Genomic DNA, 18,473 nt, shown 5'->3' with positions numbered 1-18,473 from the left:
ATAAAACTTTAAATAATAAAAACAAAAAGCAATAATTATTATTTATCACGTTGTCATTAATTGTTTAAAATTTTTAAAGTTAGCAAGGAAAAGAAGAGGATAAGTTAAGTATTTGAGGGAAAGGACAGAGAGGGGCCAGAAGTAACTGTTGGCTTAACCTTATCCTCATCCACGCATACTGCATGCACTTCTCACCTTCTTTTCTTTATTTCCAATTTAGTTCTCCAACTTCTCTTATTCACATATTGCCACCCCAAGTTCTTTGATAAAAAAATATTATTCAATAACAATTTGGTAGAGTAGATTGATTTATGTTGTAAAATTATATTTAATTAAAAATATTATTTTATATTTCTTTTACAAATAATTTTGTGTTTTTTTTCTTCAGAAACTAAATTTGCTTTTAAAAGAAAAAACTTGTTTATTGTTTTTGTGAATTTTGTACGTAAAGTTTGAATTTGTCTCTAGATTTTTTTCAACTTGTTAATCAAAATATTTTATTTTATTTAAAATTGTTAGATATTTACGGCAATAATATACCATTTTTTATAAAAGAAAACTATTTGTAGATATTCCAGAAGTTGAAGGACTATTAGCAAAATTAGCCTCGTAAAATCAACATTGTTATCTTATACTCCATTAGTATTTTTTTAATTCGTGGAAGATAGAGCCATGAAACTTCAACACGTGGCGTTTTGTTGACCGTTCCCGCTGGATAGGCACTGAGATGAATGTGACGTGTCGATGACGAGATGGGTCATCTTTTGTTGTCTGAAAAACGGTGAGGCTTATCCACATATGAAGGAAGAACCACAAAATCGATTAAAGCCGACAGTCTTTCCTCTTCCGCTTGATTTTATTCATTTTTATTAATATTAATTTATTTTAAAATAATTATTAATATTTTCCTTGGAGAAACAGGAATTGCCGAATAGGATGCTTTCAAAGTTACCACTTTTAGAAGATTTTATGTTTATCTTCTTCTAGATTCCTTCATTATTACATGTCTAAATTTTCAAGATTTTGTCATTAGTACTTTATAGGTAGAACGCCATTTCTCATAAGTAATATACTTATCGTGATAATTAAAAAAATAAATATAAAGATTTCAACAACATTTTTGAATTATACAAAATAAATACGAACAGTAGTACAAATTTGAAAAAACTCAAAAAAATTCAATCCAAATGTATGAAGAATGGTCCACCCTGAAATTTTAGAAAGCATAGCTAATTTAGTTAAGATTTTAATAAGTAATCTTTTTTACAAATTTAAAAATTTATATTTATGTAATACTCTAATTCGGAGGCCGAATATTTCATTTGTATTGGTACGAAGTTAATTATTCATTTAATGTTATTATTTTGGTTTTAATTTGCTTCTTGTCTCCCCTTAGCTTTTCTTCTTTTGCCTCTTCTGGCATCGATTGTTTAATTTTCGGTTTTAAAATACCGAAAATATGTGAAAGTTCTTTTAGTTTAGTGGTTTGATTAAAAATTCATTAAATTTATTAATGATTCTACACCAACAAGTTCATATTTCTATTTCTGGAAAAAACGATTTATCAAACAATTATGCAAGTTATAGAGGAAAAATTTATAAGTGATCTTTAACATGGTGCAAGTAAATTCGTAGGACGGCTCAGGTGATGCAGTTAGGTGTAAATCCTTATAAAACATATAGTATTATCGGTTGTCGAATCGTCTATGTAATATTTCTCATAATTGTAATATCATAATGAATCAATATTAAAAAGAAAACACCGAAAATGCAACACTATGTAAAAGTGAAATTTTAAAAAACAACTAGCTAGTCTTGGAATATAATTAATTATTACCTTCATGGTGCGTATAATTTCGTTTGATATGGAATAATTAAACGTCTAAACAGTAACACAATATACATGTTTGACACGTATAAATACAGGTAATTTGGCAAACACAAAAGAAAGAAGACTAGTAAGGGTGGGTTGCGTAAAACATTCGAATTCAATCAAAACCGCGTATCAACATAGGATCTCATCAGGATCATTGTCATGGGTCCTGCTTTAGCCCTCTCCTATAGACCCACTCTCATTACACTTTTCTCTTTTCAATTAATATTTCAATTTGAATCTAACGTGTCCGAACCACTTAAACCCTACTCGATGTTGTTGCCCCCCCCCCCCCCCCCCCCCACCCACCCATTGAGTGATCCGTCCGATCATGTGGCGTTGCTTAATCCCTTCTTCCCATCTGCTCCAGGTCGCCATTTATGTTATCCATAATCCACTTCGTAGCTATTTTCATTTAAATACCTAAATTAGTTGAGGCAAGTTTGATCCTTTGGTTGCTTGTCTTTACACAACCAACTTTTCTTTTAATCAAAAGCAACAGCTTGAGAAAGAAGCTCTTCTATTGGTCATCGAGTTTGTTTTAACTCTGGTTTTGCCTCCTAATTCGTCCCTTATTTCTTACGTCTAACACATTTTCGTTTACCAATATTGCCGTAGCCCATATCTAATTAAGAAATATATATATTTTGGGGGAGCGTATCTGTGAAAGGAGAAAAAAACTAATGTCCCCGTGACTTCTCGTAAATCAATTTCTACCATCTGTTGCTAGATAGAAAGCCTTCTAACAATTTATGTTCCGTCCTAACCACGGCCGGTTTAATGTGATTAGAGCTTTAGAGAAGCCATTACGAAAATGGTAAATTCTAGATCCCTTTATAAAATACTACTTTCATATTTTTGGATTCTTATATTTAAATAACCTATAAAATACATATCCGCTTGGATCGAGCTAGATCTTCACTAGCTGCCTAACTGATTCAAACTACTCAGGTCTTGGGCGGCTCTGGTCGTATGATTTACTCAATATTAGGTTCTAGAAATACTCTTTACCAGATAACGTATGCTCACCAAATAATTAGTTAGGCACTTTGATAATCACATGGTACTAACTGAAAAGACTTTTGCCGCCGCCATTTTTCAATATCCCATGAAGAGTTTGTTGATATCTTTGAAGTAAAGTTCTGGCCAGACAAAAGGGAGGAACTACAGAAGGTTAAGAAGACCCAAACTAGCTAAAGTAAGCTCGTTAATAGTGATCTGTCGTATTCTTTTTGATCACATGGGTTTCATAGCTACAAAAACTATACAAGAAGTAAAGAGATGGATGCTAGTGGACTATTTTCAATCGGTAGTACGTACTTTTATCTTTTGTAACCATTATGGAAGAGTAAATTGAGAATGTACAGAAGATACTTAGAGTATATTTTAAGATTGCGACGTAGTCGTCATAGTCGTTGTAGTATATTGTTGATGTTTTTCTGGTCGTCAAAACTTTACAATAGGTTTCCAAAAATACCCGTGCCGGTGTTGTGTAGAACTGAAGAGTTAAGACCATGCGCATCAGGGGCTTTAGACGGGTTCACGGGCCCGAGTTCTAAGGCCGGAGTGATTAAAAAACAATAAAAAATGGGTTTGTATCGATGAAACGGGCCTTACGGTTGATCCGCTATGAAGCGGATTTAGCCACGCGTCATTTCCTGGTTGGACGAAACAAACCGCGTAGAGGGGGAGGAAAGACGGGTTTCCCCGTGTCTCTTCTCATTTTCTCTTCTCGAAACAAAAGCTAGGGTTTGTTGTGTGAGAGGCGATAATACGAGCGACGCGGAGTCTTGCCGATTTTCTCGTTCAAATCGACGACGGAGAGTCTTCTCCACGACATCTGGTGAGTATCGAGTAGATCGACGGTTTAATTTCGTTGAATTTGGTCGAAATCGTTTAGTGAGATTTGATATCAATTTGGGGTTTTCGAGTTTCGGATGTAAATCGATAACTGGGTTTCGATTAATTGATGTAAATCGACATGCGCGTTTAATTTAGGGTTTGTTTGTGTGACATTTCAAATCGATTGAGGGGTTTGGAGTTAGGGTTCTCAATTGATTCGTTGATTCGTTTTATAGTTCTAATTCCTCAAGAGGGCTCGATATAGGGGTCGGTTTAGTATATTGTTTCGATTATAATGTTCTAATATATTCGGTTTCTTTCACAGATGGATCCCGCGGATGAGAGAAGCCATTCAAAGAGACAAAAGGAGTATTTTGACATGCTACAATATACTTGTGATTCAGAATATGGGATTCCTAGAAGGTGTTCCTGTGGTGGGAGAATCATCGACGAGGTTCGAGCCAAGGAGGAGTACGACACTCTTCCTGGGAAGAGGTTCTTCACGTGCGTCAACTACGAGGTAATGTGTGTTTGAATGTCCTAAATTTGTTTTTACATTGAATATATTTCTTGAAAAACCACCTCTGATATTTGTTTTGTTCCAAACAAGGCTGATGGGTTTCACTACCGTCAGCCTTGGGTGTTTGGTGTCCAGGAGCTGATGTTAGGAGTTTCAAGGCTCCTAATCAAATGTTGTAATATAAAGGATGTCAAACTAGTTCTAAGTGATTCTAAAGCAAAGGAAATGCAAGACCATGCTTAATCTAAGTGCTACCAAGTTGTGAGATGATTTTTGACTAGATTACTATCTAAATGCGAACAAAGGACAAAGCTTTCTTTCTTATGATGAAACAAGAGGACTCATTGGGCTAGGCATTTGATCTTGGGTGATGTAGATCGAATCTAGAAGTGGCAAGCTATCAATCAAACACTTTCTTTATGCCTAGACACTAAGCTAAACAAACTCTATCTCTAGATGAATGTTCTTTTGGTAAAGCAACTCAAGCATCTAATCTCTTAGGTTGAATGTTACTAAATCAAACATGGAGATCAAGTCTAATAGCAATCTTAACTCCTTTAACAACTAATCTCTTAGGTAAAGCAAGCTAAAAGCATTGAAGAGGTGGTTCAGGCATTTCAACATACACCTTGTGGGCAGAAAATGCCTATGAATCTATTTTAGTGTGATCATGACTAAAATAGCATTGAGAACCCTCATCAAGCAAGGAAATAAGTAGATCTAACACTAAACATCCTAGATCTTCTCTAATCACCCTTTATCACCCTAGCCCATGAATCCAAAGATGACTACTCACTACTCTCCATGATAAGCCCAAGAATCAAAGATGATTTGGTGCTAATCATGCTTAGTGATCAAGATAATCAAGCAATCACAAGAGAAAAATGATCAAGATAGGATCTTTCACCTAAAAGTTCTTTTGTGATTAGATAGAAAACAAGATAAGATCCTACAATTAGGTCTGAAGGACCTTTATAGTAACTTAAAGTCGAACCTGGTTTAACCCAACAAACCTGGGTTAACCAAAACACAAATTGGTAATTATCTGGTCAAACCCGGAAAATGTTGACTTTCTTGACTTGCAGCGGCCACGTGAAACCGCTCCGCCTAGCCGCTGGGACACTCGCAGCGGCTTCCTTGCTTCGTCATCACACCGCTGCGACAAGTACGTACGCGGCAGGGAACGGGGTATTTTCCCAGCGGTCTCGTCACACCGCTGCGTCAGGCCGCTCCCACACTTGGTCTCCATTTCTTGAGTCTTCATCTCTCGCGCGTCTCCAGCGGCTTCGGTACACCGCTGCGACAAGTACGAACGCGGCAGGGGATGATCTATTTTCACAGCGGCTTCGGTTAACCGCTGCGTTAGGCCGCTCTCACACTTGGTCTCCGTTTCTCAACGCTTGCAGCGGATTCTTGAGGGGCTAAAGGCCGCTGGGACGTCACAAGGCCGCTGGGACAGTTTACCTCTGCGTCTCTTCTCCGAGAATCACCAATTTTGCCTCCAAATCATCTCTAGATACTCCAAAGTCACCATGTGAAATCTCCATCACCTGATAAGGACATATGTAATGCAATGCAACCTAAACATATCTAAATGCTATCCTAAATGATCAACATGTGCAAAAATGAATGGTTAAAACAATGCAAATTGAGAAGATATCAGGAGCAGATGGAACGCTTACTCAAGCGTCTTGAGGAGGCAGAGGAGGTGATGAAGTGGGTGCCGAGTCTCAAAAACAATATTCAGACTCTGGAGGTGAGTAAATGAGTTTGTATATCGTCTCCTATTTTGCTGAAATTTTTGTAATGACTTATTACCTGACTATCACAATTTAATTATTGTTTCTATGTGCAGGCCGAGGCAAAAGGGCTGAGTGACCAGGTTGATCGACTAACTGGGGAGGTTTACAACCTGACGGTGCAAGTTTCTGTGCTGGAGAAGCTCTGCTTCGATTATAACAAGCAAAGGTAAACACTCAGTCTTAACTGAACTAGAACATAACTGAAAGTAGATGTTGGTTACTTCGTAGGTAGAAGTGAATTAGGATTGTATTAGGTTGAGTAGAGCATTAAATGTTTAAAAATGTTTCTGTTAAAAACTTTTATAATTTTTAATAACTTTTCAAACTCTTAACTAGGTAGAGTACAACTCGTACTTGATGTTTAAAAACTTATCGAAAATTTTTAAAGTGATTTGATGGGTAATGAATGGTAACTGTGAATAAGTTGTTGTGTAATTAAGTTAAGTAGTTGTGTAATTTACTGCAGTAGTTGTTGTCTAATAAAGCAATGCGAAACTAGTTTAAAACATAGGCATTTCACTTCTAAAAACACAAACAATCAAACCTTAAAAATCACACAAACCTCTTAACAACAAACCTAAATCACACAATGGACCCTTTTCCCCTAAACTCTCACGGGTTTGTTAACTTGTTAGCTTCGCAGAGCAGTCCTACAATAGACGTAGACTCTGCTGAGGCACCTGTTAGCTCTCCCGGGTTAGTTAAACCAGCGGAAAGGAGAAAGTGGACCACAAAAGAAGATCTTGTGTTGATTAGTGCTTGGTTGAACACCAGCAAAGATCAGATAGTTAGTAATGAGCAGAAGTTAGGCGCTTTTTGGAAGAGAATTGAGGCGTACTTCAATGCTAGTCCTCAGCTCATTGGCGCCCTTCCTAGAGAGTGGGGTCAATGTAAGCAGAGGTGGGGAAGGGTGAATGCGGAGGTTTGTAGGTTTGTGGGTTCCCATGAGGCCGCTCTGAAGCAGCAAGCTAGTGGGCAAAGTGAAAATGATGTCATGAAGGCGGCTCATGACATCTATTTCAATGATTATAATGTCAAGTTTGCGCTTGAACATTGCTGGAGGGAACTTCGGTTTGATCAGAAGTGGAAGTCACACTCTCAGCCGAAGGAGAAAAAGAAGGAATCTGGTGCGGAGCCGGTGGCTGAGGAGGCAGAGGTTAGGCCTCCAGCCATTAAGGCTTGCAAAGCGGGGAAACGCAAGAAGCCAGACGATGTAGCTTATGATCAAATACATAGCATCCTAGCTAATAAAAACACCATTTCCAGACAAAAGATCCTTGATCGTCTGCTAGTAAAGGACACACTTTCCCCTAGTGAAGAAGCTCTCAAGGAGAAACTCATCTCTGAAATGCTTTGACGTCTCATGTGTAGGAACTTGTTTGAATATGATTGATTTTGAATGTGTTGTTTGAATGTGTTGATTGAATGTGTTGTCTAATTGTTTTGATTACATTTCGAATGTGTTCATTGAACTTGTGTTTTCTTTTGCAGGTACCGGGTGGGAAAGCGTCTTGAAGTCACGGGTGTTGTAGGTGAAGGAATCTCTTGTCTTTTCTCTGTTTGAAGCCACGGGTATGATGTCAGTTTTTAATCACGGGTAGAAAGTGTAGCCTTTTGTTTCATGCTACATCTTTCATGTACTATGTCAGTTTTTAATCTCTTGTCTTATATGTCATTTCGATTCACGGATCATGTTTGTTGTAATGTTGCTGTTGATTCACGGATGGTTGTGTAGCCTTAATCTATGTGTAAACTTAAACTCTCTCCCTTTATATAAATGTATTGTCTTTGGTTATTGTACAGAACAAGGCAAACTTGAACTCTCTCCCTTGACAAACTTCTCTTCTATTCTATTCTTTCTCTTCGTTCTCTTCTTTATGTCTCTCCATACTCTCTTCTGTAACAACACACTTCCACAAACTTCTATCTGATCGTGGTGCTCTCCACAACTCAACAAGCTTCAAACTACAACAACTACTCAACTTGAACAACCTTCACAACCTCAACCAGAGGTGGACCCAGAGAAATATTTTGTATGGGGCACATACTGAAACAAATATATAGATTAGGGGTTTTAACTAAATTTGTGTTGAGTTAATTGAGCAAAAACAAAAATGAATGTGGGGAAAGTGCCACATCCATCAACCGCCTGCGTCCGCCCCTGACCTCAACAAGCTTCACAACTCAACTTGCTTCAAACCACAACAACCTTCAAACACTCAACAACAAACTCAAGGTAAGTGAACATAATTGAATAATGATAAAAAAAAAGATTAGGAAAAATATGATAGAATGAATATAATTGAATAATGAAAAAAAAAAGATTAGGAAAAATATGATAGAATTAATAAAATTGAATAATGAAAAAAAAATGATTAGGAAAAATATGATAGAATTAATAAAATTGAATAATGAAAAAAAAATGATTAGGAAAAATATGATAGAAGTAATATAATTGAATAATGAAAAAAAAGATTAGGAAAAATATGATTGAATAATGAAAAAAAAAAGTGATGAAGTTGATTAATATTATTGAATAATGAAAAAAAAATAAGATTAGGAAAAATATGATAGAATTAATATAATTGAATAATGAAAAAAAAAAGATTAGGAAAAATATGATTGAATAATGAAAAAAAAAAGTGATGAAGTTGATTAATATTATTGAATAATGGAAAAAAAATAAGATTAGGAAAAATATGATAGAATTAATATAATTGAATAATGGAAATAAAAAGATTAGGAAAAAATGATAGAATTAATAAAATTGAATAATGAAAAAAAAATGATTAGGAAAAATATGATAGAATTAATATAATTGAATAATGAAAAAAAAGATTAGGAAAAATATGATTGAATAATGAAAAAAAAGTGATGAAGTTGATTAATATAATTGAATAATGAAAAAAAAAGGAAAAAAATGATAGAATTAATAAAATTGAATAATGAAAAATATTATAAAAAATATGAACACATCCCCTTTTCTGATTTTAGGAAAAAATTTCACTAATGTCTTCCTCATCAAGTGATGAAGTTGATGAAGCTTTAGAAGAAATGGTCGACCAAGTAGTTGATAATTTCATCGACTCAATGATAGATGCTCACCCCAACAAGCAGAAAAGACGGGCTTATATTGAAAGACATCGTGAACAAGGACACAATCAGCTATGGAACGATTATTTCCAAGAAAATCCTACATACCCACCGCAAATGTTTAGGAGGCGTTTTCGAATGAACAAGCCATTGTTCCTCCACATTGTCGAACGTGTAAGTAATGAAGTTCCATACTTTCAGCAAAGACGAAATGCTTGCGGAAGGTATGGGCTATCTGCACTTCAAAAGTGTACGGCAGCTATACGTATGCTGGCATATGGTCAATCAGGAGATACATATGACGAGTATCTCCGACTTGCTGACAGTACTTCACGTTTATGTTTGGAAAATTTCACTAATGTAATTATAAAATTGTTTGGAGATGAGTATCTACGCAGCCCTACAGCTGAGGATCTTCAACGATTGCTCGATGTTGGAGAGGTACGCGGTTTTCCAGGGATGATAGGCAGCATCGATTGTATGCATTGGGAGTGGAAAAACTGCCCAACCGCTTGGAAAGGTCAGTAAACACGTGGTACGGGAAAGCCAACAATTGTCTTAGAAGCTGTGGCATCACAAGATCTTTGGATATGGCACGCATTTTTCGGATTACCAGGTACCCTCAATGATATCAATGTTCTTGATCGGTCACCGGTTTTCGATGACATCGTACAAGGTCGAGCACCAAAAGTTAAGTTCAAGGTCAACAACCACACTTATCGTATGGCCTACTATCTTACTGACGGAATTTATCCAAACTGGTCAACATTTATCCAATCCATCCCACTTCCTCAAGGTCCTAAAGCCGAGAAATTTGCAAAAAAGCAAGAATCCGCCAGAAAAGATGTCGAACGGGCTTTTGGAGTATTACAATCAAGGTTTGCAATTGTTAAAAACCCAGCTCTACTATGGGACAAGGAAAAGATAGGAAAGATAATGAGAACTTGTGTCATATTGCACAATATGATAGTGGAGAACGAACAACACGGATACGCTCAAATTGACACATCTGAGTTCGAGTCAGGAGAGTCAAGTAGAAGTTCGAGGGTGACAAGGAGGGATAGTATTCATGTCGATATGTTAGGCATGCGCAGAGAAGTTCGAGATCCAGCGAAACATGCTCGTCTTAAAGCTGATTTAATAGAAAATATATGGCAAAAGTTTGGTGATGATGATGAATAAGCTTTGTATGTTATTGAATTTCTTGTTTTATGTATTCTACTCTTTATGTATTGAATAAAATGTTTAAAAATATTTATAATATATTTTAATGTATTATTTTATTCATGTTTTCTCAATAATTAGAAATTTGAAAAAAAAAATAATTATTATGAATAATAAATATTATTATTTTATTTCTATGAACTTTTTCTTTAGGTTCACTAATGCAGAAAACAAGAGATTCAGGTTCTTAATTATTCATGGACCCACATAAAAAATATTAAAAAATATTTGTGAACCCCAAGGAGGGTTCACTAATGCTCATGGTCTAAAAAGCTAAGGTTTGGGAGAGTTGATGAGTTCTTCTTTTTATAATTTTGAGAACTGAAAATAAAATTTACATTATCTAACGGAAGTGTAGTTTAGAAGACATGCGTTTGATTTACACACTTACGAAGATGTTGGATTTGCTTTAAAATTCTAATGAATTCACGATCTTCTGGGCCATGCATGGTCGCATGGAATAATTTAGTAGAGCGGAACATCAATAAATAATCATCTCTTATATATCTCGATATATTGTTCAGAGGCTATATAGTTATCTAGTCTTATTGAATATTTCACATGGAATATAGTAAAAGATTTCTCAAAAGTATTTGACTGTCACAAATACTTTCTAATAAACTAGGGTTGGCCCGCCCTACGGGCGGGATATTAGTTAATTTGATATTCACTAAATGCTCGAGTTGAAATTTGTTTTAAGATTCAAGAATTTGGTTATCTGTTATGTCTTACTTATTAGTATGCGGTGGTATAGTTGTTTTTCGATTATTCTTGCTTTGGTATTGTATCAAATTAACTAATTGTCCAATTCTTAATTATATATGTACAAATGTGGATTTGTGATAAAGTTTGATGACAATACTGTTTTTTTTAATTCTTATTCATAGCGGAGTGTGCATGTGTCAGAAAGAGGCCTATAACAACTTTTATGTTTTTGTGTATGGATTTTAAATATATATTATTTTGTATAATGCATACTTGCTCTACAATATTTGCTTGTAGACTAAAAAAAATATTTTCTATATTAATATTTAGTCTAGAATATAACATACACATATGTATTGACTATATATAGAAGTTGAGTGTTATTTTAAAATGACATATGTATAGAGATTTTTCAACCTTTATTTCACTGGCACAAAATATTTATAACTCTAAATACCTTCTTTTAAAAACAAAACAAATAAAAGCGTGTACAACAAATGTATTTTGATATATATTATATGCATCAAGTTATAAAGGTTGGAAACATTGCAAAACTGTTTGGAACAAAGTTTTTAACTTCACGATCTTCATCTTGACGTCAGTTCAGTGTCGGCCCTGGCCACAAGCAGAAGAAGCATAGGCTTCCAGCTGATACGATAATAAGTATTTTCGCGGCGACATATTTATAAAGTGACTTTAGCCTAGTGGTTCTAAGAGAAATTACCAGTGCTAGAAGTGCTGGGTTCAATTACCCTTAACTGCATTCATTTATTTTGGCCCTAAATATAAAATGAGACACGTATCACTCTCAGAACGCATAATTTGATGATGTGGCTTCACGGGAGAGAGGCGAACATTTCTTTATATATATAGATGTTGACAAAATGAGGAATATATCATAATTTATTAGTTTAATATGGATGTTACAATTATGGTGAAGAAGAGGAAGGTAACAGGAAAGACATGACAATGCCATTGAATTCTTTGGACTTTTCCGTTTGGTGTATGTGTGATGTCTTTGGTATCACTCTCAGCTTCGCCTTCTTCCCCAACATCCTGGTAAATATACATAGTTAAATTACTTACTTTTTTTTCTAAACCTTTATACTTACTATCAAATAAACACACATTTCCACCTGCTTGATTCGTTTATAAGGATATTTTCATATGTATTCCATAATTTACTCCAAAAATAGAGTATGAACAAAAAAAACTAAAAATATTCTATTTATGGAATAATTTTTTTTATTTTTTCTTCATACTTTATTTTCCACTTTATTTTTGGAGTAAATTATGGAGTGAGGATGGAGATGCTCAAATGACATATTTTAGTATTAATTAATTTACATCATAGATATTGGTTATCCAGTGGTGTGTTTTATGTTCTATATATTTTGAAAGCTTATAGTGTCGCCACTAAACCTCAACATCCTGGAACCATTTAAAAAACCATTATGACTCGAGCGAGAATTCTAATTGGAGAAAGAAATTAAACGGAACCAGGCAATGAACAGTGAACACCCAAAGCTCTATGCTATTGAGATATAGTGAAACCATATGTGTTGAGAGAATTAAGAGCCATGCATTTTCAAATGGATTAAGATATTAGATAATTTTATAAAATGCACTTATTTCTTGCATTGATTAAGATATTAACAATTTATAAAGACTTACTCTCTGAGGTCATGGGCCATTATCAGAGGGAAAACCTGATCTTTCTCCCCCCATATCAGCATTACATCCTGCATGATTCATGCTTATTTATCACTTAGGTATATAGACATTTAGTTTAAATCAATTAAATGGATTAAGATATGAGATAAGTATTTTATGTATATATGTCACTTATTTCTTGCCACTTGTAATCATGTAATAACATAAACTAATTTGTTGTAATCACTTAGTTTAGAGACAAATACAATGATAAAACAAAACTACTCTAGTTTTACCATTATTCTACTCATTAGAGCATATCAAATATAAAACTCCATTTTTTTCTTCAAAATAGAGTAAATGAGAAAATAAAGTAAAATTGATACAACTCAACTCTATATCTCACTACATAATGGAACAATGAACAAAAAAAATAGATTACGCTATCTATGGAGTAAACTCCATTATAGAGTAAAATATTAAATGAAGTTGGATTGAAACATTTTTTATTCCATATTTTATTTTATTCCATTTTAGAAGAGTGGCTTAACAATCTTCGAGAAATCCTTGAAAAATCTCCTATAGAACCCTAATGTCCTAAGAAGCTTCGAATACCCTTTTGCATATTTTGAATGTTTATAGGCAGTAGGGTAAGGAAAGGATCATAAATCTATGATAATTTCCGAGTTGCAAAATCCAAATACAACCTGACTTGAATCCTTATTGGACTACTTCATATGCCTTCCGCACACAGGACAGAGGAATTCACTCCGAGAAATTTCTACTGGGGCGGGTGCTATCTGAGAACAATTAGCCGATTTAGATTTGCGAATTATTATAGAAAATTCGTTGGTAGAATGGAAACAATTAGGAGAAGAAGGTCCCACCCCGGTGAACTCGCGCGGTTCCGACGTGCCCAGAGGCCAGAGGCGAAATCCGTTCACAGTCTCAGGTCATCCCACTACACACCATCAAGCAACCACTACTGAAGCTATCAACTCAATTCTCTCGTTCGAATGGGGAAATAGATAAAAGAAACGAAACTCTATAAAATATCATAAGAGAAGAAGATTTTCATTCCAGCTTAAATAAGTAAGATTTGACTCTTTAAAAAATTCTGATCAACAACTAGAGTAGAAAATAAAATGGAATTGGAGATGTTCTTATGGTTACGAGACATTGTAGGTTTATTGCAGCCTCGACTATTGCAAGCCTTGTAAAATGTTAATACGCAGACGCTTTAATTAAAGGTCACATTGTTATTTTTGATATAAAATATATTTGATTTATTAAAATCTTTACTGGAAATGTAAATGCCAAATTCAAAAAATTAAAATTCCGTTTGCATTTAGTGGTTAAATTGAACACTAGCAAGACATATTGATACTAATTTAAAGTTTTAGGGTCTACGTACGTGCTACTAATAAGATAATTATCATACAACTATCCAATCAAATATTGCACCATAGGGATCTCCTTTTGTTTTAATGAAAAACTGTAGTTACTTATATAGTTTTTCAAAAACAAAGAAGTATAATTAACTAAATGTCAGAAACCAAGTAACGGAGTTATATATTAACGTTGGGATAGTTTAAAAATGGTGATACTGTGATAGCGATTAGCAAACCTGTTGAATCGGTGAAACGTTTGTTTTGTCGTCCCTCCCAATACTGAGCCCCTCCAGAAGTTCTGTCTTTTCCCCTCTCTTCTCCGAATACATTTTCTGTGTGTTTCCCCATTTTTGAATATTATTATATATTAATCATGCAAGCCAAATTCAGGTTTCAATAGCGATATACATATTTTTAACTTTATATAAAAAGTGAGAAATATTTACTTAGTCCTTTTTTGGGAACTACGTGTTATACAAGCTTTTAGTAAAATATCACCAAATGAAAGTGACAAGCTCTGTTGTTTTCTTGCAGCATCTCCAACCATGGGTTCTTGAAGAATATTTAGAGCTTCTAAGAGCCCTTCTACATACCTAAATGACAAGTATTTCATTTCTAGTGGTTTATACTTTTTAATAAAATAAATTTTAATCACATAACTAAATAATATTAAAATACTTTTATTATATTACTGAGAAAACATCTTTTAAGTAATTTTACCGTTAAAGTTACTCTTATATCAATCACTTATTTCAAAAATAAACTAGTGAAGTGCATCTTTATGCTCCAGTATTTTCTTTTCGTTTGTATAATTAGTTAATTCAAATTTTAAAGAAGTGTGCGGACAATATTTTTTCCTGAAAGAATTAACGTGGTTCTATATTTTGCATGCAAAACTGATTTTTAATAACAAACTTGGATGATCACTGTGAATCCTTTTAACGGCAATATAATGTTTAGCGTTTCACAAGTATCCATTAGTAAAAAGTAACGTCCGTTCGGATGTATTACTTATATGCTTATATATGCAGGTTTCCGATTATTTTTTTTGAAACTTCGTTATAAGATTGAGGTTTTAACTTATAAGATTGTTTACGGGATTTTTCACAACAAAAGAAGTAAGATATCAAAATACCTGGCAAAAGTCGTTCAAGACAAAATCTGGGACATAATCTAGTTTCCTAGAAGATATCATCCCAGATAATCTCCGGAGATCCGCCGCCGAGGAAGGAAGCATCACCTCCACGATGCCATGACACTTGGCCCTCGCGATAAACGCCTCGTTGTCACTTCTCCGCAAATTAACCCCGGAGCTAGCAAGAACCACTTTCTCCACTTTCCCCGGCATCATTTTCGCCATGTTATACGCCACAAATCCACCGTAGCTCGTCCCGACAACACTATATCTCTCGACACCGAGCTTCTCCATCAGCCTCCCCATGCACGAAGCCTGAAACATCTCCGACCGGTTTTCGTCGGAGCGAAAGGAGGTCGTGGTGGAGCCGCCGAAGAAGACGAGGTCTGGAATGTAGAGACGGAAGTAGATAGAGAGTTTCTTTACCTGTCTGTTCCATTGCCATACAGCGGAAGGGCCAAAACCGTGGAGAAGGAGGAGAGACGGCTTCTGTTTGTTTTCAGACGTTGCTGGACCCCAGTATTGTATGGTGGTTTCGGAGTCGATGGAAAGGGTTTGTAGAGAGAGACCAGAGGAGGAGAATATCCGGCGAAGTATTGCCTCAACGAACTTTGCGATGCTCAGAAATGACGGAGCCATTTGTTTTTGTACAATAAGAAAGCTTTTATTAACTAATTATAGATAGGAGATGATGATTAATAGTATGAAACTATTGTTTACATGATTGCATGTATTAATTGCAGGCTGACTTTTTGTTAATTCTAGTTTCCTTGTTAGGTTAATTGTTATGTTCTATTAACTTCTAATTATTTTTGGATATAGTTTAGTTTAAAATTCTTCAGAGCTAAAGAATCTGAGTTATTTAACTGCCGGTCTTGCTTTTAATAGTCCATTTGTTTTCAAGGTTTTGTATAATTTATTTGTGATTTTGTTCTGATTTGTTTTTTTTTATTGCCTGTAGTTTTTGTGGATCTGATTCAGCCAAACTCCGAAATAGGTTGTTTCTTTATGGCTCACTGTCATGTATCTCAGTCTTGGTTCGTCCGAAACGTGCAAAAGGAAAAAAACCCAAATCTCAGCCCATATGCTATCATATATAAGTGAAAAGATTTGTTTCACATCTGAGAGTGGATAAAGTTGTTACAACGTCCAGATTCAAATTGAGAGAGACGATCAAAATCAGAGAACTAGAGAGAAGAAGACTTAGCTTAAGATCGTGAGGGTGAAGCTCGACAGAGTTGCAGAGGCGGTATACGGTCAGATCGAACCATTTCGGCAGTGACTTTTCGACTTCACAAAGGAAATGATAAGCTCGTTAAGTTCTCGTGTAATCTCTCTATTTTAGAAGAATCACCATTGTTGTGATCTTGTAACTTCGATCGGATTTTTGATAGTGGAGCTATTGAGGGATGCCTACTCCTTCCCCGGTGAGTAGATCAGCGAACACCGGATGAACAAATTGTCTTGTGTTGCTCTCTTGTTTTCATTTAGTCACTCGATCGAACCTAAAACCACTAACAATCGAAATCAATCATTTAATCCAAGCAAGATAAAACCTAATATGGATCAATCTAAAACTCTACAGTTTTGTAAGCAACTAATAATAACTAAGTAACAAACATTGTTTTCTGAAATTTTGGTTCATATGGACTAGAAACAGATGGTTCTAAGTTGCAAAAAAAAAAAAAAAACAGATGGTTCTCACGTGATAAGTTATAAAACAGCACATTAACTATCACCTACGTGCTTGTTTTCATTTAATGGAAAAACAGTAAATTACGGACGAACCACTTTTCTAGTTAGAAATGCCAACAAGAATTTAATTAGCAAAGAGGGCCCTTAAGCTCTTGGACTGACTATTAATTAAGTAGGCCCGCCGAAACTATTGGAACTCAATCTTGAGTCCAGCAGTGTTAGAGTCAATAATTTGATTCATGATGGTCCACACAATATTTTTGATCGAGTGAAGACTATATATCCAGTCGATCTTGAATGTCATCCCATACACAGTCTTGGATTGTGGATCCTGCATAGTTTGCTACACGCTAAAAATCAGCGTCAATAGAATCCGAATAAAAGTGATCTGCATGGTGGATGGGAATTCAAGGGGCTGGTCGGTTCACGGTGGAGGTAGAGACTAAGACCACCTCCATCGGCGCTTCTTAAATGGAGGTTCCAAACAAAAGAGAAAAAAAATAAATGAAAAAGGAAAATAAAACACAGAACCGGTGTTTAAACTGGGATTTTTAGGATTGTTAGGAACCCTAACGTGTCACATTCTTATTTGACGGCTCATTTATGTCTCTCTCTCTCCTTCGAAATCCCATTTTTTCTATTCCTCCTCCAAGCTCGATCTCTCCATCTTCTATGTCGATTCCAATAAGCTCTACTTTATTTCAACAGTGAAAGATTGGTAACTCTTCAAGCTAATAAAATCTTTCATTATCCTCTCCGTCGAATCTAATGACCATGGAAGCTCTCTCAACATCATCACACCTCTCTAATTTGCCCCAGTCTTCGTGTTGGTCCTGTAATCCGTGAATCCACAATCTGAGAATCAGCAACGGATCAAGCCACGGAGGGCTTCGTATGCAAGCTCTCTTACACAACGACACGCCAAGTGAAGGTAAATCTTTTAGATTCTCATGGAAAGTTCAATTTTTTTTTTTGTTGTGGGTGGGATTATTTGTATTGGGGGTACCCTTAAAGATGCTTAGATTGGTGTACAGATTAATTTGAAGTAGATCATTTCCAGTGGCATATAGCTTCTTCTTATTGTTGCTGTGAAGGAAAAAGATTGAGACTTGTTCTCATAGTAGTGTAATCGATGTGCAGACATGAGGTTGTAGGCTTTACAACCAGATAAGATCGCTGTTGATGGTGGTGAGCAGAACGTCAAGGTACTTTATCTCAAATCCCTCTCACTTGCTTTAGATTCTCCAAACATTCTTGTCCTTTGGTAAATTGAAGTAGGTTCTTACTTGATGGGAACTCTTTGACATGTTCGATAATGTGAAGAACACTCTCTTTAGGATGCTTGATGGAAACTCCTCGAGGGAGATGATGTGATGAATGTGCAGATATGCTATAAGAAGAGGACTTCAATCATCAAAGTGTTTTTGACTCGCATGGTTACCACAATGGCGGATGAAAGAGACGAGTCTCAGAGCATTGAGCCCACGGGTAACAATGATCTTGTGGTAAGTAGTATGTAGAGAGAACAACAATATGATAT

General features: G+C 35.4%; 2 protein-coding genes and 1 pseudogene across 8 annotated transcripts; 2 read left to right on the top strand and 1 right to left on the bottom strand.

The window, feature by feature from the left end:
* Positions 1-223: 223 nt before the first annotated feature.
* Positions 224-17,876, bottom strand: LOC103845591 (2-hydroxy-6-oxononadienedioate/2-hydroxy-6-oxononatrienedioate hydrolase 1). Of its 7 annotated transcripts, none has more exons than XR_001956569.2 (6): positions 15,239-17,381; positions 14,340-14,435; positions 13,600-13,673; positions 13,420-13,512; positions 12,734-12,801; positions 224-2,278 (listed from the first exon to the last, which is right to left on the bottom strand). XR_001956569.2 is itself a non-coding variant. In XM_018655294.2 (5 exons), the coding sequence occupies exons 1-5, from the start codon at positions 15,875-15,877 to the stop codon at positions 11,989-11,991; spliced, it is 819 nt and encodes a 272-aa protein (XP_018510810.1). In that variant the 5' UTR covers positions 15,878-17,387; the 3' UTR covers positions 11,907-11,988. The 7 variants fall into 7 exon arrangements, 3 of the variants coding, with proteins under 3 accessions (XP_018510810.1, XP_009120703.1, XP_018510809.1); XR_004452928.1 differs by lacking the exon at positions 224-2,278 and adding an exon at positions 11,948-12,115; XM_018655294.2 differs by lacking the exons at positions 224-2,278; positions 13,420-13,512; positions 13,600-13,673 and adding an exon at positions 11,907-12,115 and having other exon boundaries at positions 15,239-15,553; positions 15,665-17,387.
* On the top strand, positions 6,627-7,394 carry LOC108868996 (glutathione S-transferase T3-like). Its single transcript, XM_033282915.1, has one exon. The coding sequence runs from the start codon at positions 6,627-6,629 to the stop codon at positions 7,392-7,394; it is 768 nt and encodes a 255-aa protein (XP_033138806.1).
* On the top strand, positions 8,736-10,454 carry LOC117129269 (annotated as a pseudogene).
* Positions 17,877-18,473: the final 597 nt, after the last annotated feature.

Source organism: Brassica rapa, chromosome A10 (assembly GCF_000309985.2).
Source record: "Brassica rapa cultivar Chiifu-401-42 chromosome A10, CAAS_Brap_v3.01, whole genome shotgun sequence".
Lineage (NCBI taxonomy): Eukaryota > Viridiplantae > Streptophyta > Magnoliopsida > Brassicales > Brassicaceae > Brassica > Brassica rapa.
This window is presented reverse-complemented; position numbering and strand designations above follow the sequence as displayed.